We start from the raw sequence: 26,388 nt of genomic DNA, 5'->3' as shown, positions 1-26,388 counted from the left end.
GACTCTCTCTGGAGATGAATCGATGTAAGCCTTTTTTTTAAAATATTTTATATATTACACCGCGATGCATTTTTCTCTATGAGAAAATTCTGTTTATATATATATATATATATATATATATATATATATATATATATATATATATTATCACACACACACACACACACACACACACACATATATATATATATAGTAGTTAAAGGGAAAAAATCCAACACAAACTTAGCTCACTCTCATTATAAATTTATTTCAACCCTGTGTTAGCCTCATCAGACGTAACGACTAGCCAGGCTTGTAGCTTATTTAGAAATGGTAACTTACAGCCAACGTAAATACTTGTCGTTTAATGTTTTTCTCATTTTTTTCTTTTAAGTTGTTATTATTATTGTTTTTACTTTCTTAAATTTTATCTTGATAATACTTTAGTGTTTTTATATATATATATATATATATATATATATATATATATATATATATATATATATATATATATATATATATACAATTTTTGAGATCCCTCGATCTTCTGACTCATTCCTCCTTGGGTCTTCCTAAGTAGTTTCCACTCTCCATTCCTCTTTACAACAAACCCATATTCTTCGTCCTCTCCTACATGGTTTGCTTCCCTTCTCTATTCGATTACTCACTTTTTTTCATTCAAATTACATCATTTTTTTCTCCCTTCTTCTTTCTTTCACCTCCTCTCCCGTCTTTTCACAAATACATACAACGAGTGTAAATCAGCACTTTTAAGTCAGCTACGGACCTGACTAGCTCGTCTCGTTTGATGAGACCCGCACAAGGTTGAAATAAATTTTTAATGAGATTGGACTAAGTTTGTATTTGATTTTAACTTCAACGTATGCTTTGCTTCGTATTGAGCTCATACTTGATATTTCCTACAGCAACTAAACTACCGGATCCCTTTCGAGCCCCATTTTCTCTCTCTCTCTCTCTCTCTCTCTCTCTCTCTCTCTCTCTCTATATATATATATATATATATATATATATATATATATATATATATATATATATATATATATATATATAGAATATTCCGCGTTTTATCCACGCTCGGCTTATGCTGATGAATCCTAGCGTGGATGGAACGTGGAATGTTCTGTGTAGCTTAATTGCCATACATATTTTATAGCTTACTACCTAGCTCTACCTAAGTATTGAGCACTGTTGAAATAAATACTTAAAGTTTACGCATAAATTTATACTTTCGCCTATTAATTTATGTGATTAAATTAAGTTATCATATATATATATATATATATATATATATATATATATATATATATATATAGTGCGTATTTAGGTAGCACGTTTTCATTCAGACAAATATTGTTGAATAACACGGGGTGTTTTTGCTTAATTTTCGAATTGTCGTTCTTATTTCTCGGTCGAATCTGTGCACAGAAGTTCCACAGTCGTCTTCGTTTATCTACTGCCTGAAGACAACTGATGAAACTCAGTTGAAAGTACTTGCAAAAAAAAAAAAACAACCAAAAGAAACAAACAGATGGATGAAGACGACTATGGAACTTTCTTGTACAGACTCGACCGAGAACTAAGAACGACAATTTGCAAAATTGCAAAATTACAAAAACAGCTTATTAAATAAAAACTATTCAGCAATACTTCTCTCTCTCTCTCTCTCTCTCTCTCTCTCTCTCTCTCTATATATATATATATATATATATATATATATATATATATATTAGTGTTGGGACGATTAATTGGAATCGGAAAAATCGGAAGATTTGGGGGTATCGGAATCGGTATCAGAATCGGAAAAATCGATGCCTATTTTCCGATGCCAAAAACGACCCTTTTGATTGTCTTTTTTTTTTTTATTTGATTTTGTTTTAACCAAAATCTTCAATTACTGGTAATAATGATAAAATAATAAATATTTATTGATTTTAAACTATCAGTAAAGCCAAAATCGATAGATCATCTCCCATAAGTGTATTTTGACGTTTAGGAAATGTTCTACATACTTAACAGGTGTTTTTTGTACAAAAATCAGCGGAAATAACAATCTTATAGTTAAATAATTAGAGATTTCTAAAGAATCGGAATCGCAATTGATAATTGTGTCGGAATCGGGAATTTAGCACGGAATCGGTAAAAATATTGGAATCGTCCCATCACTAATATATAAGGAGATATATACATACATATTATAATAATAATATTATAATGTAAAGTCGTATTCCTATCTGATTGTTCACGACTTGGTTAATATATACGAAAGGTACACTGTTACACAAGTTGATTTTTATACTCAAAACGGACTAATTTCTATATATACTATTTATATAAAAAGAATCAACATTCAAGAGGTTATCCCATTTGCATATTATATTAAAGAAAATCTGTTTTAATAAATGTGCTCAAAATTTTTAATGGAAATTAGTAATACAATTATTTTAAACATTCTATTTAGAAATATGATATAAAATTGATTTATTTAAGTTATTTTTTTATTTACATTTATATTTAATTTAATTTATATTTAATTTAATTTATTTTTAATTATTAGTTTAGCTGCCTTTAAAAAAACGGAGGTAAGTTTTCATTGAACCTATGAGTTATTCCCCTTTAAGCTATGATTTTTCATTTTCTCCTGTTCAAATTTCATAGATGAAGACAACTATGTTTATGATTCCAAAACATAAAATATGGTCAACAAATATCCATATATCTAGAAAAGTGAGGATTTGTGCGTGTGAGGACACTTCTTAACCTATATACTCAACGATTTTTTTTTATCTACAGACTTGAAATTTGCTATATAGAGTATTCAGACGTGTGAAAAACTTTTAAATCGATTTTTATCCGGAAAAATGGCTACCAGAGGGCAAAATTGAAAAACTTCATCGGATTTTTACCAGTTTGATAACTGTTTCATGAATGCGCATACGCGAATCGTTCACATTACAGATTCCTTATGTTAAGAATAAGTAGGTTTGAAACACGTTTCAAAGAACGTGTCAAGCTGGCCTAATGGTTATCGTTTTTTTTTTATTACATTTTCACCCCATACAAGGCACATTGCCACTTTGGTGTAGGGGGCTACTAATAGGGATTTGGGCAGCAAGATGTTGGTTCAAGTTGCACTTGAACTTCTGAACGTCAGTACAGTTGGGGAAGCAGGAACCTGGAATGGAATTCCAAAGTCTAGCGGTTCTGGGGAAGAAATTACTGGAGTAGAAAGATCTTTTACATCTAGGGACGTCTACATCTAGGGACATTTACAATATGGGGGTGGGATTTGGTTTCGATCCCAACTCGAATACTTCTTATTACTTAAAAGAAAAAAAGCAAACATACATAATACTCGCATGCAGTTTCTTTCCACTTTTTTACTTCATTTTTTTTAAAGGAATTTAACGTTACGTTTAATACCTACGGTATTTCTGTTTATAATCTATATATCTATAAAAGTGAACGTGTCTGTATGTCTGTGTGCCTGTGTACAGTACGCAATAACTCTGTCAATTTTCAGTCTACTGACTCGAAATTTGATATACAGGGCACTGAGATTTGGGAAAATCTTTGCAATCCATTTTTCGGACAGAAATTTGGTTGTTAAGGGGTCAAAGTTCAACAATTTGACCTTTGAGAACTCTACCCAAACTCCTCCCACAATTTTGGGTCTAAACACTTGGAATTTTAGATATTGGTTCCTTGGACATGGATCTAACTTAACTTGATAGAGCCCAAAATAATACATGTTAAGGGGTCATAATAGGGGTCAAAGTTAAAAAAAATTGACCGCTTCCCCCTCCCCTCAACATACACCCCCAAACACCCGGGCAACGCCAGGCTGAAATGCTAGTAAATAAGAAAATTGCATTAATTAAAATGTTAATATTTATGCGTATTTTACGACCGGGCAATGTCGGACGGCCTGCTAGTAATTAAATAAATTACGCGTTTATTGAATCTGTTATGACCAGTGGTTTTATACCATGAGCAATCGTCTGGCGACTCAAACACGTTTCTGCAAATGCATCTATTTACATTTTTTTTTTTTTTTTTTATATATGTGAAATGATCTGTTCACTTGGCATCCTATGAATACTTCTTGGTTGTGGTTCCACTGCAAGTCTCTCCCGGGTTCCCCTCTCTGTTGGTGTACACGTCTCACATATGAGAAACATCTGCGATGAAGCCTGTGAGTGGTAGACCGAGGAAGACGTCGAGGTTAACGGTGTTGTAGAACGCGGTGATGAAGACACCGGAGATTCCAGAGGAATCCTTGTTTTGCCTCGAGTTGTCGGTACCTCGCTATTTTTCTGTTTTTTCTGGCCACCTTTGCTGCGGGACTCATTCCGCCGACCTCCACCACCCCTCACCGCTGCCGCCCTGTCCCCCCAGACTCGCTTACACTGGACAGTCACCACATCGCTAAGTTCTTGTTTCACTTTCGTCACGCAGGGCGGTTTGTTATGTCTCTCTTTCCACGACTGCCAGTAGAGAAAAGAGGCGATGAATAAAGTTATCAAGCCGACAACCACAACGGCTCGAATTGTACCGGGCGAAACCGGCGTGTCGGACGGCTCCAACAATCGTTCGGTCGAATTATCTGAAAATTAAAAAGACAAAACTGTTATTACTACAATATTATATCTTTTCGAAAAATTGCAAATAGTCATCGCAATCCAGAAATAGTCAAATTTAATTTGAAATATAAACCGGCTCATTGGCATAATAGTAAGTCTATTAGCTCATCATCGTAGTCGTTACATGTCAACATTTGGGACCCACACGTTGTATGCAGATAGTCGCAGGGAACAAAGACAAAGAAAGAATTCGACTATCTTTTTTCAATTAAAACAACAGACATTTATTTACATCTATTTCCAGAATAACACTCCGTCTCTTGTTCAAGTCTTCTTGTACTCCAATGTGCTTAACAAGACTTAACATGCCAAACACGTGATAGTCTGTCTGTGTCCGACCATGTTTAGGAAACGTCTTTTCCTGTCGCTCTCGGGTAACACATCTATCTCTGTCCTTCTTGAGCCACGTTTTTCTTTTTTCATAATCTTTTTCTTTCCTTCTTCCTCGCTGTGACGTAACCTCGTACACGACTCGGTCATTTGAATACCTTGGTTGTCGTACGTTCGACTCACTCTATTATAATCGTATCGTATGAATCCAAAGATTCTATTGTTTGCCTCGGTTTCCCCGAAAATTTTCTAGTCAGAATTCTTTCTAGAAAGATATCGGGCACTTAGGGCAGGGTCACGTGAAGGTTATTAACATCCCTAAGTGAAAGTAATTTTTGTGGAACAAATAGGACTCGAACTTAAAACCCCCAGGTTGTCAATCCGTGTTGCTAACCACTAGACTAGCGTCACCTCCAAGTTTATTCTAGAAGAAAAAATAAACAATTGCAGATTAAAAATAGTCAACTCACAGTACATAATACTCAATGGCGAATTGAAAATATCATGCTTCGGATTAAGAATGATATTTTTAGTAGATATGATGAACTATTAATTAGATATGATGAACTAATAATTAGATATGATGAACTATTAATTAGATATGATGAACTGATAATTAGATATGATGAACTATTAATTAGATATGATGAACTAATAATTAGATATGATGAACTGATAATTAGATATGATGAACTATTAATTAGATATGATGAACTATTAATTAGATATGATGAACTGATAATTAGATATGATGAACTATTAATTAGATATGATGAACTGATAATTAGATATGATGAACTGATAATTAGATATGATGAACTGATAATTAGATATGATGAACTATTAATTAGATATGATGAACTGATAATTAGATATGATGAACTATTAATTAGATATGATGAACTAATAATTAGATATGATGAACTGATAATGGTTAACAGATGAACTTAGATAACGTGAACTATTAATTAGATATAGTGAACTATTCGTGAGATACGGTGAACTGTTTGTTAAATATAGTGAACTATTATGGTGAACTATTACTTAGATATGATAAATATACGGCATAATCACGTTGACATACAGCTTCCCGTAAGATCACCGAAGTTAAGCAACGTTGAGCCTGGCTAGTACCAGATGGGTAACCATTTGGTAATTCTAGGCGCTGTATGTGTTTTCCGCATTGTTTCCAGTCGTCCTGAACCTCCACTTGCGACTGGTATTCAACAATGTCGACTCAGGAGAGGTGTGGCTGAAGATTGAGCAACTCTTGCCACAAAAATTTCAGACGCACCTTACCGTGGGTATCCATAGTCTGTCAAGACTGAAGGAAGCCTTAATATATGATGAACTATTTGTTAGATATGATGAACTGGTTGCTGGTTAGATTCGGATTCTTAGAATTAAGAATAATCGATTGAAAATTCTATAGCAAACTCAAATTTGTCAACAGACAACTTAAAATTAAAAATAACCACACACGGAAAATATGCAATATGTAACAAAAAACAAAAAACAAAAAAAAAAAAACACACACAAAAAAAAAACCTAACTGTACTTTAATGTAACTAGATATTAACAATTTCTATTCCTTAATCATGGAAATTATGCTAGACTTGCGTACATATTTATGTCGTTTTTCTTTATTTCAATAAAAACGATGATCTTGAATGGATGTTATCTGTGTGTCCTCGACAAACAGTCCGATACTGGCCTTGCTTCTGTCTGATTGAGGTATGGTTTTGTTTATTTGTAGTAAATTGTTTATTTGTAAATTCATGCACTGACGCTTTACCATCTTTCGTCGAGGATGATTAACTTATTGCTATTCAACTGAGGCGCCAATTACGAGGAATTCTGACGAGATGATTAAGTACTCTATTTTTGCGATTGTCCATTTTAAATTTATAATAGTAATTTATTTTGAATTCAAAAATATGATATAGATCCAGATTAAGTATGAAAATATTAAAATCGGTCTGAAATGCATTTTTTTCTAGGCCACAGATCAAACTCGTATGGCTGATTAAACATATGAAAGTATTTACTTATTTTTAAGAAAGCTGTCCTGGCCAATGAAATAAAGGAACAGCTATAGTTACGTTATATGTTAGAATATTATTAAAATATGTAATAATAGAAGATTATGATACATCTTAATAACTCCAACCCCTAGAAACTTAGTATAATAAAATACTTCCATAAATACATACCACTCGACAAAGGAACAGATAGAGGAAGGCAAACAGAGGACGTTTAATATGACAATGGGGTTTTGATGCCGCGCCTGTCGGAATTAATAGAGATACTCATATTAACAAACCAAAGAGAAATCCTAAATAAGGTTGATATAGACCGAAACGGAAATTATGGACCAATTATACCGATAAATATTAAAATATAAGACTAAAATACTATAAAGAACTCCAAACAAACATTATATATATTTTCATAAAAACTAACTTAACGAATTAACTTTCGCGTTTAACCTGCAAGCGTGATAATACGAAAAAGATTTTTTTTCGTTTCTTTCTTCTCTCGCGGCATGATGCCACTAAAAATAAAGAAATAAAGAAAGAAAAGATGCGTGCGGTATTATTCAATGATAATTTTTAAACGCCAGAGAAAAAAAATAAACCTTTATATCACAATCCATGCGCGACCTCACGTATCTCATGGCTCGGACATTTAAAAATCACCGTTGAATAACACCGCACGAATCTTTTACTTTTTTTTCCTTAATGGCATCATCCCACGAGGGAAGAAAAAAAAAAAGAAAAAAAAAAACACAAACATTTTCACCGATTGTGATGACAAAGTGTTGGAAGCGTAGAACATTCATTGATCCGTATGCAATCCCGGACAACGTTGGATTTAATGCGATTATTTTTTAATATGTTGTTAAAATATTTTTTTTTTACTGTCCACAGTGTTTACATTATATATATATATATATATATATATATATATATATATATATATATAATAACTATAATATATAATTATATATATATATAATAACTATAATATATAATCATATATATATATATACATATAATAACTATAATATATAATTATATATATATAATAACTATAATATATAATCATATATATATATATATATAATAACTACAATATATATAATTATATATATATAATAACTATAATATATAATTATATATATATATATATAATAACTACAATATATATAATTATGTATATATAATAACTATAATATATAATTATATATATAATAACTACAATATATATAATTATATATATATATAATAACTATAATATATAATTATATATATATATATAATAACTATAATATATAATTATATATATAATAACTACAATATATATAATTATATATATATAATAACTATAATATATAATTATATATATATATAATAACTATAATATATAATTATATATATATATATATAATAACTATAATATATAATTATATATATATATAATAACTATAATATATAATTATATATATATAATAACTATAATATATAATTATATATATATAATAACTATAATATATAATTATATATATATAATAACTATAATATATAATTATATATATAATAACTATAATATATAATTATATATATATATAATAACTATAATATATAATTATATATATAATAACTATAATATATAATTATATATATATATATATATATAATAACTATAATATATAATTATATATAATTATTTAGACAAATATTATTGAATAGCACGGAATTATTCTGTTTTACAATTTTCCTTTTTATCTTCTCCAATCTCCGAATAGTCCTTTTTGTGTTCTTCTCGAAATTGTATATGTTGGATCCATAATCGCGAGCGCTTTCGACAGAAGTACTTCTATCATCCTCAGGCATATTGTAGAAATAAATGTAGAGATTGTTTTTAATTTACTTGTATATACATTGAAACCACTTCTCTATATTCGGTACAATATAATAATCAATAGAATAATAATATATAAATACGATAAATAAATACATAAATATGTATAAATAAGATATAAATAATATAATAAATACAAGATCTGTATAAATTAAAATACCATATTTAAGCATATTTTATGACCAGGAAACGTCAGACAGCATGCTAGTAACTATATAAATATAACTAACAAAAATATACTCCCTCCTATCGCATATATGAAAAACAAAAAGAAGAGACAAAAACATTTGACCAACTTTATTATCCTCGTTAATTGATTTTGCCCCTCTTCCCATTATATTTCGACCAATCGACGTCAGTGAATAAATCAACCAATTAAATGTCACCTTTCAGTTAACATCCGGATTTGTGAAGATTTTCTAATAGATTTACTTTCGATAATTTTTTTTATCATTTCCCGCGGTAATTGTTTTCCGCATCCGGTTTGTCTGGTGGAATTCTGGGATTTCAACGCATTTGCTCATTGGTATATAAAGTGCACCGTTTGAAATTGCGTCGCGTATACTCGGAAGAAATTGCCACACAAAAATACCCTCTCTCAATAAAAATAGCGAAATGCGTTATATAAATATATAAAGAACCATATATATATATATATATATATATATATATATATATATATATATATATATATATATATATATATATATATATATATATATACGTGTGTGTGTATATATTATATATATATGTATATATATATGCACACACACACACACACACACACACACACACACACACACACACACACACACACATATATATATATATATATATATATATATATATATATATATATATATATGTATATATATATATATTAAACGTCCATCGCTTATCCAGGTCTGAGAGACATTCGAGTACAAGGATCAAACACATAAGTTGGGTCGTGTGGGCCACGACGTGAGGATTTAAAAAGGAAATGATGGATTCGACAAAAGTTATTTTAGAAGAACCATTTATCGAAAATGACGGTTCAGTATGTATTTGTTTATATAAGAATTGAAGGCGACTATGTTGTAGTTAGCTGGGAAATAGTTTCGCAATATTTTGTTACACAGATTGGTCACCTTTGGAAATAAACTTCGTTTATGGAAGTTCCGCCTTGTTTTTCATACAGAAAGAGAAAGGAAAGTGCTCTGTTGTGGTTTTGTTGCCAGTCAGAATTTTTGCTGTGAACGTTTTATAGAAGCAACGAAAAATTAGAGCTCAGTCAAGCACCTACCATGAATATAATGATACATCCCCCACTAGATTGTTAAGTCGGTTTTATCCTCTTATGTAACATATTGTAAATATAAATGACGTGACGTCATTTCGCATTCATTTACATCCATAAAGATACATTTATCTGTAAAGAAAACAGACACTCAAAAAGAGAAAGAAAACGATCACGTTCGAGATCACGTTTGAGACGTTCTAGATCACGTGGGTGACGTCACGGCGATACCAACGAGGAAATAAATGTTGTTCTTACAAAGAACAAACGAGTTGGAGTTCTTTCCTATTTTTCGTCTCCTCTGAATTTGAAACTTCACTCAACATGTCTTAGTTCGCGGACAACGTTACAAAAAATATTTCCTTATTATTTAGTCCAGAAGATGGAATCCTGTCATATCACTGATTATTTCCACAAAATACCGTTTCACTCATATTTGACCAGGACCCTAACCTGCAGCATGTGAATACAGGATTCACAGCAGGTTATGTTTTAGTGTACGCACTGCGCCTGAATGCCTTGACCATTTCATTTATTTATTTATTTATTTATTTATTTGTAATTAAATTCATTTTACATTTTTTTATTATTTTTTTTTTTATTACATTTTCACCCCAAACAAGGCAAATTGCCACTTTGGTGTAGGGGGCTACTATCAGGGGAAACAACTACTGGGGTATTATGTAGGGATTTGGGCAGCAAGGTGTCGGTTCACGTTACACTTGAACTTCTGCACGTCAGTACTGTTGGGGAAGCAAGGACCTGGAATGGAATTCCAGAGTCTTGTGGTTCTGGGGAAGAAACTATTGGAGTAAAAAGATCTTTAGTGATGCGGCTCTTCTTCAAAAGATTCTGCTATTTATATTATTTAATTGGAATTCATTATTGAGAGGAGTATTATTTTATTAATTTATTTAGTGCAGACTATTATCCTAATCTTTTTTATTTTGGTTGTTGTTTCAGGACGTTTCGGCCAACTATTCCTCTGGCCTTCGTTAGGTGGTAACCGCAATGAAATAGGAACTCCGAATCTCCTAACTGCATACCCAGCAATTACTGCCTTCTGTAGTTGTTAAATCCACGGCGCAGTTGATAGAGACGTTGAATCTCTACGGTTCCAAGTGAGCATTATCTGAAGATAGCGGTTTCAATCCTACCCAAAGCTGGCCAGAGGCTTACTTGGCTAAAACGTGGTGAGACGACAACTATGGAAGGCGGTAATTGAATGGAAGGATAAAGTTGGGAAATTCAGAGTTCCTATCCCGTCACAGTTACCACTTGACGAAGGCCAGAGAAATAGTTGGCCGAAACGTCGTGAAATAACAAGTTAAAAAAAAAAAAATTTTTTTTAAAAGATGAAGATAATAGTCTGCAATAAATAAATGAATTCTGCTATTTGTTGGCGTTGTGTCTCCGGAAGGGTCACTAGAGAAAAAACACGGACACGAATATGAGTTAGAAAGGTAAAATACACTAAAACAAAACACAATATACAGAGAGCAACAGTCGTAGCACATTCCGCCAAGATGGCGTACTACGAAGTTTATAAACGATTATTTAACACTTTCCCACCGCAAGAGGATATAACACAAAATCGGAAGGTGGGGAAATGGGTCAGCACCTCAAGAAGAGGAGCACTCTGGCCATGCAAAAATAAGTCTGGATAACTGCCGACATTCCCTGGTGATAAACTTGCTCCTCCTATAAGCTGAGAGGCAATGTCCGGAAGGGTGGACCTCTTAGGACCACACAGAACATTTTGCATTAGTCCGACAGCAAAAAGGCCATCAAAATGGTCCAGTCGGACTGATTGTCGAGGTTGGAACCTTGACTAATGTTAACCGCGAAGACAACTGCCCGCACCGAGAGTCGTACCTCTCGGGTTATTACTACAGTTATGTTCACTTAAAATTTAGTTATTTTGTGGAAGGTAAAAGATATCACGTACAAACTCACGTTTATTTGTAAAAAAAAAAAAAAAAAGACTTATAGTAGTTTTAATTAGACGATAAATAGTGAAAAAACAATAACAAAAAAAAAAACACACACACACACAAAACAAACAAAAAAACAACAAAAATAACAAAAAACAACCCCCCACAAAAAATAAATAAATAAACAAAAAATAAACAGCTTGTCACGTTAGATTCTGTTAAATATTGTCAATGTAAATAAATGGGTCAAGACTGGCTGGAAATAACTCTGTTCATATTAGGCTACAAGGAAAATAATCTCCAAACCCTAATAAGAAATTTCGGATGTAACTGCGCAATAATAGCGAAATTAGGAAGACAAAAAAATATCGATTAAGAAAAAACAAAACACATACACAAAAAAAAAAAAAAACAATAGTATCTACTGACTTTTTGTGTCAATCTCAACTAAAATCAATGATATCTACGTAATTGGCATATCAGAAGTACTTAAATATCGCATTACTAAAAAACAGACAAACAAACAAACACACAAACAAAAACAAGAGTTTTCGATCCTCATTGTAAAAAATCTTCGACGTATTTCTTTGGGAAAACATGACATAGTAACAAGGGAATTAACTCAGCTTATGTAAAAAAAAAACAAGGCAACTAATATATATGTATAATTGTTAACGCACAATTTATTAAAAAAAAGTTGACAATAATTATACGCTATTTACCTCACTTTGAAAAGGTGTTTCATTTTTAGCCAAATATTTGGTTTTCGCTAATTTTCGTCAAAAAAATGTTTTCTTTAATAATTTTTTTCCTACCTTATCGTTTTTCTTAATTTTTGGATATATTCATTGCTGTAACAATTAAATAGCGACCATTGGTTTGCCTTAAAATTAGATATTAAACATTTCGAATTTGACTATTATAGTGTAGTTATACCGAATATTGTTAAAAGTCAGAGTTGATTTCCCTGTTGGAGTTGAGGGCTTTCATTTGGGGATCTCTGCTGTGTGTGGAGGGGTGATTTTGCTGCTCATTGGGTTTGAGAGAGAGAGAGACAGACAGACAGAGACAGAGAGAGAAAGAAAGAGAGAGAGAGAGAGAGAGATTGTGTGTTAGAATGAGATAAAAGAAATCAAATAAAGTGCTCGATCGCGAATGTGAGAGCTAAAACACAAATATTTATTTAAAAACTATATAAACTGTATATTCCAAAGAACCAGCAGTTTCATTGTATTGAACCAGCTATCTGTGGCTGATTCAATACAAAGCGTCAGCGTCGGCGGAAGGAGGAAAACAAACGTAAAAATAAACAGAGAAGTAAGCACCGGTTAACGAGCGGTGTCTTTGCTCAAAGTCCCTGTTGTAAAGTTAGTTCTTAGTAAACGACGCTAAGAGATCCTGTTTAAGGAAGGGAGAGGAGTGGGCAGGTATAGTGATGGAATAGTGGTCGTGGTGGGGAGTGTTTAGATAACGCGCATGGTTGAACGTGTGTGTGCGCGCACGCGCGTGTATACGTATTTTTAGCAGAGAATGGCTAGTTCAATAAAATGAAACTGCTGGCTCGTCTTTGGAATAATTATGTATAGTTTATATATATATATATATATATATATATATATATATATATATATATATATATGGAATAATTATGTATAGTTTTTAAATATATATATATATATATATATATATATATATGGAATAATTATGTATAGTTTTTAAATATTATATATATATGGAATAATTATGTATAGTTTTTAAATATTATATATATATGGAATAATTATGTATAGTTTTTAAATATTATATATATATATATATGGAATAATTATGTATAGTTTTTAAATATTATATATATATATGGAATAATTATGTATAGTTTTTAAATATATATATATATAGTTTTTAAATATATATATATATATATATATAGTTTTTATATATATATATATACATATATATATAGTACATGAACGTTTAAATCGGCTTAAGCAAATGCGGTTACATTTCAACATCAGTCCTTTGTCAGAGTCGAGAAATGATAATGAAAATAAATACGTACAACGGATGCAAAAGAAACAGAACACTAAATCCGAAACAACAACAATAACAACTGTTAGATAATAGATACTCGGTCCACTAGTATATATTTTATATATTTCGACACATCTGAATAGTGCAAAAAAATCGTTTTCACAGTGTATTCCGGACGTATTTGACACTAGGGTCAGACTTGACGAGATAAGCTCAAGACAATGTGCGAATGAGATCATCCACGCATAGGACGTAACGTGCGACCAAAACAGAATACAATGATTAGCTTTTAAAAACAAGCTGTTGTGAAACCTCAGAGTGAGAAGTCGCTTTATAAGATGTTTTAAAATTAAGAACAGTGAAACTCGCATGTGGCGAATAGCACCAATCTGTCTAACTATCTGTCTTTCAGTTTATCCATAAATCTGACTGGGTATTTATCTATAGTCAAGTTAGGAATATAATTGTATCTCTCCTTTATAATTAAGTGTAAATTGTACTGGCAACAGTTTTAACATTACCCTCTAAATAAACCTTCATTCTGAATCTCTATTTTAACTTAATACTTCAATATATACAACGGAGTTATTTGATCAACGTGTCGTAGGCACACCAAGGAAGCGGCGGGAAGTGATGACGAGAAGACAGGTAGAGGCGAGAAGAAATAACAACAAGAATTGGGGTACGACCAGACGACACGATCACTACGAGAAAGAAAACAAAGAAAACGAAGATACTACACGAACACAAGGAAGAGTAAACGAGCTATGCACAAGATGTAAGAAATAAGAGATTTCAACAAAAAAGAAGCAAAAGGAAAATGCAACACGTAAATGTAAGGAAAGAAAACTGAACACGGACGGTGTCGTATCAGAAGCTGTTCTTAATGCAAAGGAATTCCCGGTTACGTTAAGAGTAGTATGAGGAGGAAACACTTAGTGGGTTAAAATCGTACTCCTAGCGTAAAACATGTCGTAATTTGGAATGTGACACTCTTAGGAATTAATATGGTATTGTTTGATAACAAAAGAAAGTGAACGATAAACTGCGCAAAAACGACAACAGATTATGGCTATATTGAATTTATAGGTGGCGTCTGCGGTTACAAACCTACAAGTTTTTTTTGTCCGGAGGGCAAAAATTGCATTTCTTTTATTATGTATGGATAGATTAAAGCAAAAGTGACAGAAAGAAAATTTTCCTTTTTCGACTATCGATTCCGATACAATCACCAATTCCGATTGAAATTCTTTCAAAATCTCTAAATGTTTAAGAATGGAGTTGTTATTTATTCCAGATTACTGTTAAGTATGCAATTTTCTCAAGCGTAAAAATACACGTGTGGAAGATGATATATCGATTTTAGCTTTACTGGTATTTTAAAATCACTAAATATTGATATTTTATCATAATCAGTGGAACATTATGCTTTAAACAGAATCAAATAAAAAAGACAATTAAAAGAATCGTTTTTGACATCGGAAAATAGGCACATATTTTTCCGATTCCGGTTAATCATCCTAACACTAATATATATATATATATATATATATATATATATATATATATATATATATATATATATATATATATATATATATATATATATATAGTTTCAGGGACTTCATTTTCCACTCTTATTGTTTCCTTTATAAGCTTTATATTATCCCGATAAGTCGCTTCTTATAGAATTGAATTTACTCTATTCTCTCACTCTCTCCACAGCCATTTAATTCATTTTTTTATGCTCCATCATCCGGCATGCTTTGATTAGATCCGTTATATCCACCATTTGAAAAGGGGAATTTTCCCCCGAAATATAATAGATAGGCCTCAGACAAAGCAAGTAAGACATTTGTACTTCATACAATTGAATAAATATATGTATATATAGACATATATTTATGTAATTATTGATTTGTAAATTGCCACTTGTTTTCGTCTTCTTTCATCAACACCAACTATATCTCATTCCTCGCATTGTGATAACCTTCTAAATCTCTAATATACATACATATATATATATATATATATATAGACGCACATGTATCGAATCAATAAGTGTGAAATTGCATAGCTTGTTCCATCATTTTGCATTGTATTGCCTTCTATACATATAAATTTCGTTTTTATACACATCAAACAATGCTTCAAGCGAACTACATTAACTTCTTATCTCTTTTCTTTTAGTTTTCTTTGGCGTTTTTATTTTATTCATCATTGTATCTACTTTCGTAATAGTTCTACCGTAATGGCGATACAGTAAACTTAATTTATATGAAATTATATCTCACAGACTTTTTTTTTTACTATAAATTGCTGTTTTTGTTATACATATATTATATTATATTATATTATATTATATTATATTATATCATTGTTAACTATTAGGGCCCTACACCGTATGCAGATATACATATTATAGGTAATATAATAGATATTTTTCTCTAGAAGTTAAGAAAGTAAGTACTGCTAATAAAAAAAATGAAATGTAAAGAACAGTAAAAACTGTAAGACAAATAATGGTTATTAGAATGAGTGGGACCTGTGGAAATTCCACAGAGGACTCATTCATGTACAATATATTGATGTTAACATTCTGTAGATGTTCAGCGTAAATGGAGACGCTCTGATATTATTATAGCTCGTTGGTTTAAACTGCAAAAGTATCTAGGAACGACACCCCGGCATAGTTCGGTCGTAAAGTACGGTTAAATATAATATTTTAATACTTGCAGATTTCGTATGTATTAAGTTAATGTTCTATCGATTTTTATATACTATAAAGTTGCGATTTCAAAAATAAAAAGTATATATCAATATGACTTGGGTGCATTAGCTTGAACCGAAACCGAAACCAAAACTTATGAAAAAAATATATGTATATATATATATATATATATATATATATATATATATATATATAACTTGACTTCCTTCAGCTATGCTATATATATATATATATATATATATATATATATATATATATATATAAAGAGTACTAGTAATAGTTTTAGCAGACAGTTAAATGTAATGTTATGGTAGTATAAATAGTCGCTCGGTTGGAAAACTCTTAAGGATCGATTTTGTAAAAAAGAGTTTTTTTAATCAATATTATATCAATTATATAAAATAATATCTGAAACAAAACAGAAGAACATGGAGATTATTATTATTATTACTATACCAAAGGAATTCATTAAATATTTTGCAAGGAAATTAAAAAATTATTTTTCAAGCAGTACCTACAGCGTCATTACTCAATATATATGATATATGATATAACTTAAGTTCCATATATAATAATATAACTTAAGTTCCATCAGCTATAATCGAAACCGAAACAAAAACTTATGAAGAATTCTTGGTAACATTATTTCATACAAGAAATAGAAGTCCATAACAATTAAACGACAGTCACTCAGATGTAAGCGTGACACACAAAATAAATAACATATACGCTATCCTATTAATATATGGATATAATACCATTCGGTACGGACCCAACAATGGAAGATCAGATAATGACACAAAATTGGATTTATAAGACCATAAAATCCAACCTTGCTCTCCCTCCGGCATCCATGGCATAGTGGATAGTCTCTCTGGTTCCAGGTAAACATTGTCTGAAGATGGCGGTTCAATTCTACCCAAAGTCGGCCAGAGGAGTTCGCCAAAATGTGGTGAGACAACAACAACTATGGAAGGCAGTAATTACTGAGAATACAGTTACAAGACTCAACATTCCTATCCCGTCGCGGTTAACCACCTGAAGAAGGCCAGAGGATAAGTTGGCCGAAATGTGGTGAGACAATAACAATTATGAAGATGAGGATAACAGTCCACAATATATAAATAAATAAATAAATAAATAAATACTCAAATTATGACGCCTCATCTCAAAGGATTCCGAAAAATATTAATTATATGAATATTTATTGAATTAAAATAAAATATTAATTATATGAATATTTATTGAATTAAAATAAAATATTAATTATATGAATATTCATCGAATTAAAATAAATATTAATTATATTAATATTTATTGAATTAAAATAAAATATTAATTATATGAATATTTATTGAATTAAAATAAAACTAAGAAAATTTGGAAAGGAATTGTAGTTGCCATTACATGAACATGTATGACTTTTAAAATTTATAAATAACATAGGATCTCAGTCATTATTTGAATGCACGTGACTTTTTTTTGTTTATGAAAACGGAACCTTTTTTTTTGTTTATGAAAACGGAACCCTTTATTTATTTTTTTTTTAAATAAAATTTTAACTTTCGTAATAAATAAAGGTTCTTTCAAAAATTTTATTTATTATTATTTAAAAACCCATTTGTAGCATGGTTAGAGGGAGGCGTTTTTATAACTATTCTGTACTTTCGCCTAACAATTTAATAAACAAAAAATACATTTAAGGTGCTACTTTTAGTCTAAAATTGTTCAAAGGTTCCAAAGTAAGATTTCCACTTTAGAAATTGCCAAGGGATTACATCGTGATGATCGTACAATCAAAAAATATTGTACTAAGCCTCAACATTGCCACGGACATTCTGACAAAGGGAAAATTCGTCAGAAATCTTATCTGTCACGTCAAACAATGAGCAAGATCAATAGAGAAGTTCGCCGTAACCCACTTGAAACTAGCAAAAAGTTTTTGAAAAAAACTGGCGTTCCTGATGCGCCCAAATCAACTCGTAGCCGATATGTATATATAGGAGGGGAAATACATATTGAAACGTTTCATCTACAGATTTGTAATTTGCTGTAGAAGGTATTCTTCAGACATCTGAAAATCAATTTAATCAGTGTTCCCCCGGGAGAATGAGCAGTTAAGCGGTCCAAATGTAAAAATTGTTATGTGGGAGAAGGGTCATCAGATCTTGATCTGTTTTTCAACTGCTATCCCTAATATAGCGATACACATAATAATAATAATAACAATGAAAATTCCAATGGTCTTGTGTAATAATATTAATAACAATAATACTACTACTACCACCACCACCACCACCACCACCACCACCACAACAACAATAATAATAATAATAATAATAATAATAATAATAATGATGATGATGATGATGATGATCAACCACCCGTACTATAATCATTGCCGACTGGATTTATTTTTAGACTATATTCACTTAAAAAAAAATATTTTCGCTGTTCTCATTACCTTGAAAAGATCTTCATGCAATCTGAAAAATTATGCGCGATTTGTTTTAATTTTTTTTTTTTTTTACCTATCCAGCATTTTGTACTTGTTTTTCTTGGCAACCCATAACTATAATAAATTGCGGTTTAACTTAATGCCATGACCAGCACATTCTAGCATTATTAAAATACTTAAAAAAAAAAAAGAAAAGAAAAAAAAAAGCACGTTCCGTATTCTGTATGAGTACCCTTTTTTATTTTATTTAAACCGTGGTCGCTTCTTCGTTAAAATAGCGAGATTCGAAATATTGAATTTCAAGGAAAACTAATTATATCTACTTAATTGCCATGTCGAATTTAGTAACATAATAACAAAAATTACGAAAAACGATAAAATAGAAAAGTAATTATCAATAAAAATAGTTTTCGAAATAAATTTCACGTTTATACATAAACTAGTTGACCACCCGGCGTTGCCCGGTCGTACAATACGCTTAAACATGATATTTTAATTTATGCATATTTCGTACGTATTATTATAGAATCAACCCTCTATTGATTATTATACGTTACGAGAAATAATTTTCCCGGTCGACTAATTTGATATAAATAAATAAATAAATAAAAAAAATAAAAAATAAAATAAAATTAAAAAAAATATCAATGATAATGTCGTTCATTAAATTCCGTCTGTGTTTGTTTGCACTATCACGTCAGCTGATATTTGGGCTTGACAATGAATGCCCCGGAAAAAAATGTTTACTTTTAAATTATGGAAGTGAAGAAATAATTTGCGGCGACTTTAAATGGTTCCTTCTTTTACCGTAAATTGAACTCATTGATAACAAAAATTAAAATAAAATGGTGAGGTATAGCCGGGCTTGAACAGAGGATCATTTGATATATATTCGAATGCTCTAACACTAAGCTATATTTCCAGATTATAATAAATCTTTTTTATTTTTTATTTTTTTTAAGAAGAAATAATTTACTAGGATTTTATTTCCCTTAGCCGGTGTAACGTAAAATATTCACCTGTAAAAATTGTTCTTTTTTATCTATAAGAGAGAAAGACTATTTTTAAGATCAGATTTTTTCGATTTTCGATACTTATCGGATGAATTTCTGTATAAAACATATCTAAGAACACTGCCAGACATATAAATTAGCTTTGAGTGAAATTTGTAAAAGATAGGTTCAACCGTTTTGGAACATATGAGGAACTCTCTCTCTCTCTCTCACACACACACACACACACACACACACACACACAAACACACACAAAATGACTTTTATATAATAGTGTACAGCCAAATTTTTTCCAGCACTTTCCAGAGAGCCTCACGGTTGACTGTGTCAAACGCCTTGGTTAAGTCCACAAACACCTTGCAAAGAGTCATACGCTGTTCAATACATTTTTGCAAGAGCTGTCTAGCAGAAAATACCATATCCACAGTTCCTCGCCCACCTCTAAAACCAGACTGGAATTCCGGAAAGATATTAGGACATACATACTTTTCCAATCGGTTTAGCAAAAGCCGTGCAAATACCTTTCCAACCGCATTCAGCAGCGAGATACCTCGATAATTTCCACAATCAGACCTTGTACCCTTTCCTTTGTACAATATAACCAAGATGGCATCTACCCAATCTTGGGCAACCGGGTCACCCTGCCATACTGACGGTATCAAAGAGTGGACCACACAATGTACATTGACACCACCATGTATCAGCAGCTCAACAGGGATGCCATCCAGCCCAGGGGCTTTGTTCGATTTTATCTGTTTTGTGCAGTCAACTGTTTCCACAAGAGTCGGTTCAACATCAAGATCCGGACAAAAGGAATATTGAGGGATACTTTCTATTGCAGCAACATCAACATTGGATGGGTTATGAAAAAGTGTTCATGCCATCGATGCATAATTTCATCTGAGGTTTTCAGCAAGGTTTTCCCGCCCTTCATCAGGAGTGGTGTTGTTGAAGAGGATTTCGGACCATAAGCCTGATGAAGCAGAGTGTAGAAAGTCTTGACATCTCTATGATCTCCCTGGAGAGGTCAGACCACCATTTGTTTTTTTTATTTGGCGCACACAACACTGAACTTCACTCCACACAGAAGAAAAGTGGGCAGCGACCGCTGGCTTGTTCAGACGTGAAGAGTTGAGAAGTTTCGAATAAGCTTTCCGCTTTCTATCAATTTGAAGGTTAATTTGATTGAAATTATCAGCAAACCAATCTCGATGTCTGGGAACCTTTAATCCAAGAGCTTCAACACCTTTTTGGTATATTGTATCTCTTACTATCTCCCAATCATAATCTGAGAAATCCACCTGGTCGAAAGCAGATTTCAAGGAACTTCGTACGACTGGATCCTTCAATTTGGAAACATCAATACGTTTAGGCACTTTGACACCATTGAAACGGCTTCTTTTTTTGCGAACTGTAATTCTCAGTTTAGCTCTGACCATTAAATGATCAGTACCACAGTCAGCACCACGCATTACTCTAACTTTGCAAGAATTTCCAAGATCACCAAGTCTACACAATATGTAATCAAGCAAATGGCCATGTTTAGATTGGGGATGGAACCAGGTCTCCTTGTTTTTCTGGTGGGAAAAAGTGTTGGTGATAACAAGATTTAGTTCACTGCAGAGATGGAGAAGCAGCATACCATTTGAATTGACTCTACCAATGCCATATGGACCCAATGGAGACCAAGTCTCATTGTCTGATCCAACCCGTGCATTGAAGTCACCAAGAACCACCACACTCTCAGCGCTTGGCAAACCGGTGATAACAGATGTAAGCATATGATAAAAGGAAGTAATATCGTCTTCAGACGAAGTAAGAGTCGGCGCATAGACAGAAAGGGACATTCTCAATGTCATCGCACTGTCATTTATGCCTACTGGCTGTTCGATTTTGCCAAATAAGGAGTTCTTAACTGCAAAACCAACACAAGCCTCACGCCTCTCCTTTTCAGCTCTACCAGACCAGAAGATCGTGTAGCCTGACTCGCGCTCAACCAGTTGATCCTCACCTGCGAAACGTGTCTCAGCGAGTGCAGCAATGTCTATATTGTATCTTTGCAATTCCTTAGTCAAAATTGCAGTCTTCCGTTCTAGTCTTTTACCATTGTCAATAAGTGTTCTCACATTCCAGCGACAGAGCTGGAGTGGGTGTCGTTTAGCATAATATCTTCTGTTCCTGTTAATATGGACAGCCATCGCCAATAGGACTTTTTTTGACAAATGTCTGAGGAAGTATCTGTACAAAGATGTTATTACAGAGATTTAGCTTTGTACGACAGTTAGTCTCTCTCTCGGTTCAAAATGTTGATACCCAGCAACAAGCAAGAGCAAGATAGCCAGCAACAAATCAAACTGCAGACTATATAATAGTAGAGACAGAGATAGAGATAGACAGCATAAAGTCAGGGGAAGTAACTGCAGACCGTCTTGTTACAATTAATGGCGGATGTCACTCATTCATGAAACGTCAAAATATGTTTGTGTTTTATGTAATGCAGTAATATTTAACTAATAACGACATGGCAATTAAGTAGATAACATGGCTTAAAAAAAAAATGAAAATTCGTGTTTTCGGCTCGAATTTCGCAATTATAACGAAGAAACGCAAACTTGTAGGAAAAAGAAAACAGCGAAATATTCAAATATATAAGACTGCTGGTTAATTTTTACTCTTTGCCCCCACGCCGCTAATAGCAAAAAGTAAAAAAGAAATTAGACTTTTTTTTGTGCGATTACACACCTGATTCACTTTATTATATAAATCTATTATATAAAATACAGTTATCCATGTGTTTATATGTCTAGATAAAACTTCAAAAATACACAGCAAATCCCTACAAAGTTAGTATTTGTTTATCAGAAGAATCCCGGAAAATAATTTCTAGAATTTAGGAGAAAAAAATCATTCTTTGAAGGTCAAATAATCCTTTGTATCATTTAATATTATCAAGAATAAAAAAGAGAAGAAAAAGACTATAAAAAGGAAAAAGATCACGTTAGAGACGTGGATGACGTTCGAGATTACGTTAGAGACGTGGGTGACATCATAGCTGTAACGAGGTCACACGTGGTGGAAGAATTGGGAAATAAATGTCGTTGTTATAAGGCGAGTTGAAGTTCTTTTCTTATCCTTTGTCTACTTTACGACTGAAACTACAACGTGTTGGGTAACATTGCAATAAGAGTTGAAGCAATTTTAGGGAAATGCTCGATTTGCATCCTTATAAAATAATTAATTGATAGTCGAACATGCAGCAAACAATAAACAGCCAAACCTTTTTTTTTAAACAAAACAATAAAAAGTTTATTTCGGCAATGGAAAGTTGGCCTGTGTCCGAGTGCAAAAATGAAGAATAGAAAGTTCTTTGGGTATTGCAGGTCAGAAAGCAGTACTTTGGCGACTCACGGGTCGGCCAGCAATTATCTTCAGCGAAAATCGTCTATGCTAGAATATCCAGTGGACAGGGACAAGAGAGAAAGGAGAGAGGTCTGTCTTTGTTGCTATGTGGATTCTCTCTCTGCTGGCTGACCAAGGTTCCCAAAGGAGCTAAAAAAAAGTTCCTTTGGGGATAGAAGGAATCAATGCGCCCTGCCAGCTGATTAGTTAGTGTGTGGTCGAATCGCTCAGTGGAGTGGGGGGAAGCATTGATTCGCAAGAGAAAATAGATATTTATTTTTATTTGTGACTGCTATAACTCCCCCTGCTTAGCCGAAAAATAAACGGGGGGGGGGGTAAAAAGTAATAACTGTAAACAACAGAAATACCAAATAAAAAGTTTGTCAATTCAGTTTACAGACATTTTTTTAGGAAACAATGTTCTTTCTTTTTGGTGAAATGTCTCATACCTTGCTGATGAAGTAGAAATGTTCTTTTTTTTTCACTGCAAAATATTGACGAAAAATGTTGTGTTTGTTAAGATAGTGCCGACAGATCGATTTTTAAAAAATATGGTTTTAAGCAAAAACAATACTACTAACTTTACTTTCATGTCGAAAATAGTAATATATCCGAAAATTGCGAAAATTCACCGAGTAGAACAACTACTATTATGTTTTTAGTAAAAAAAGAAAAGAAAAGAAGTATATCGCTATAGTCTAAAACAGTACGTCAGCCATTAAAGTGTCGAGAAAGGGGGGATAAGTTTTCCCTGTATTCGCAATCTTCAATGTATTCACATCTAAGGAAAATGCTATTTCCTTCAATTTTCCGTAAAAATTTACTTTTAACTATAAATAATTTTCTACTCGATGAATTTTCGTAATTTTTTTTAATATATGACTATTTTCGACATCACAAGTAAGTACTGTTGTTTTTACTTAAGACAACATATTAAAAAAATATCGATCTGTCGACTCTATCTTAACAAGCACTGAAAATGTTTATACTTTGGGGAACAAAATATGTATTTTCCGTGAAAAGTATTAAAAAAAAAAATAATACTTTTTAACAGAAAAGACAAAAATTGTACAAAATCTCATTCTATAAGTAGAGTCTTACATAATTTCTTTGGCCAATATGCTCGTCGAGTACTGCGTGTGGTGGTGGCATAATTAACGATTATTGAATATTGAATGATCAAGAATCAATTTCAACTTAAAAGAAGTAGAGATACTCATGCAGAATACGGACCGTGCTGAAATAATGTCATTGTTTAGATGCCCCCGTTCAATATAATATAAAAGCCAAGTACGTCCAAGGATGGAATACTGCTGCCATATCTGGGCAGGAGCTGCTAAAAACAGCCTATCCTGCCTTGACAGAGTACAAAATAGACTTCGTGGCTTAGTGGGGGATGCCCTTTTCTCTACCCTGCAACCTCTCTCCCACAGAAGAGACGTTGCAAGCCTATCCTTGTTTTATCGTTATTTCCATGGCAGGTGCTCGTCTGAACTCCAATCTCTGGTCCCCCCTCGCCAATCTTTCACGAAAAACACTCGTCTAGCCGAATCCACTGTGAAAAATTTCCCCCACTCTTTATCTGTGCCTAAATCAAAACGTGGATTCCATGAACAAAGCTTCTTTCTCAGAACTACACGCCTGTGGAACTCTGTTCCGTCTGCCTGCTTCCCACAGGACTACAACTTGGATGTGTTCAAGTCCAATGTTAACAAATTCCTAATGAACCGTCCCCTTAAGTAAACACTTCATCAAATCTCCACACTAACGTAATGTACTTCCAATAACCCTTATCCCTGAGTGGCTTCCAGGCCTTGATAAGTGGTGATCACTGTGTAAAAAAAAAAAAAATGTCAAGAGACAATGGATTACCCCTGTAAGGGCAGCTGCCCGTGTTATTGTGAGAGAAGGGTTGCGCAAAATTCAACTACACCTCTCCTGAATCGGTACGACTTAGGTCCAGTGGCAAGGAGAGACCCAAGACTGACTGGAAACAAATGCCAGGATAAGCGGAGAGAACATACAGCGCCTGGAATTCTTAAATGACCACCCGTTTTAGCGCTGACCAGGTTCAACGTTGCTTAACTTCGATGATCTGACAGGAACCGGTGTGTCAGCGTGATTATATCGTATACCGTTGTTTAGAAAGCCATTCTTAATAAGGGAATGGCGGCTTTGTTAACTATTCCGTACTTTCACCTAACAATTTAATAAACAAAAGATACCGTAAACATTGAATTTAACTTGCCTAAGAAATAGCACGATCCGTAAACTGCATAAGTGCAGACACTGGATTGGTTTAACTTACTTCTCCTTTGGTCTGACATCAAGGTACTCCGCTCGGGGTAGACATGCCGCAGTTGTGGTATTGAGGGTCGTCGGGTTTCGTTGTTCGCCTTTTGGGCCTGGTTGATTTCTGTTGTGACACGCAGTCGATCGAATGGGAAAAATGCGGTCATGGCAGTAGCGAGGATAACTCGCATTCTCGCCGCTAACACCAGCCAATGCACTCGCTTATTGGCCGCATAGCGTTTTATTTATTATGTATTTATTTTTTTTATTTAATAATTAATAATTTTATTTTATGTTCTTCACGAAGGAATGTCCACTTCTTCACTTATTGAAAGATTCCCGGGTGTGAACACGCAA

At 32.6% G+C, this 26,388-nt stretch overlaps 1 protein-coding gene across 1 annotated transcript; it reads right to left on the bottom strand.

Moving 5' to 3' along the window:
* Positions 1-454: 454 nt before the first annotated feature.
* On the bottom strand, positions 455-26,388 carry LOC145296873 (uncharacterized). Its single transcript, XM_080143008.1, has 2 exons — positions 26,048-26,388; positions 455-4,603 (listed from the first exon to the last, which is right to left on the bottom strand). Exons 1-2 carry the CDS (start codon positions 26,220-26,222, stop codon positions 4,056-4,058), a joined length of 723 nt encoding a protein of 240 aa, XP_079999134.1. The 5' UTR covers positions 26,223-26,388; the 3' UTR covers positions 455-4,055.

Source organism: Euprymna scolopes, chromosome 17 (assembly GCF_053919585.1).
Source record: "Euprymna scolopes isolate OS-2025 chromosome 17, ASM5391958v1, whole genome shotgun sequence".
Taxonomy (NCBI): Eukaryota; Metazoa; Mollusca; class Cephalopoda; order Sepiida; family Sepiolidae; genus Euprymna; species Euprymna scolopes.
Note: the sequence above shows the minus strand (reverse complement) of the source record. Positions and strands in the feature narration are given on the sequence as shown.

What these genes read in the sequence shown, in the direction of transcription:
- LOC145296873 (XM_080143008.1), bottom strand. Translation starts at nt 26,222, where the DNA reads ATGCGAGTTATCCTCGCTACTGCCATGACCGCATTTTTCCCATTCGAT. An exon ending in GATGTCAGACCAAAGGAGAA is followed by an intron (nt 4,604 to 26,047) that starts GTAAGTTAAACC and finishes TTTAATTTTCAG; the next exon opens with ATAATTCGACCGAACGATTG.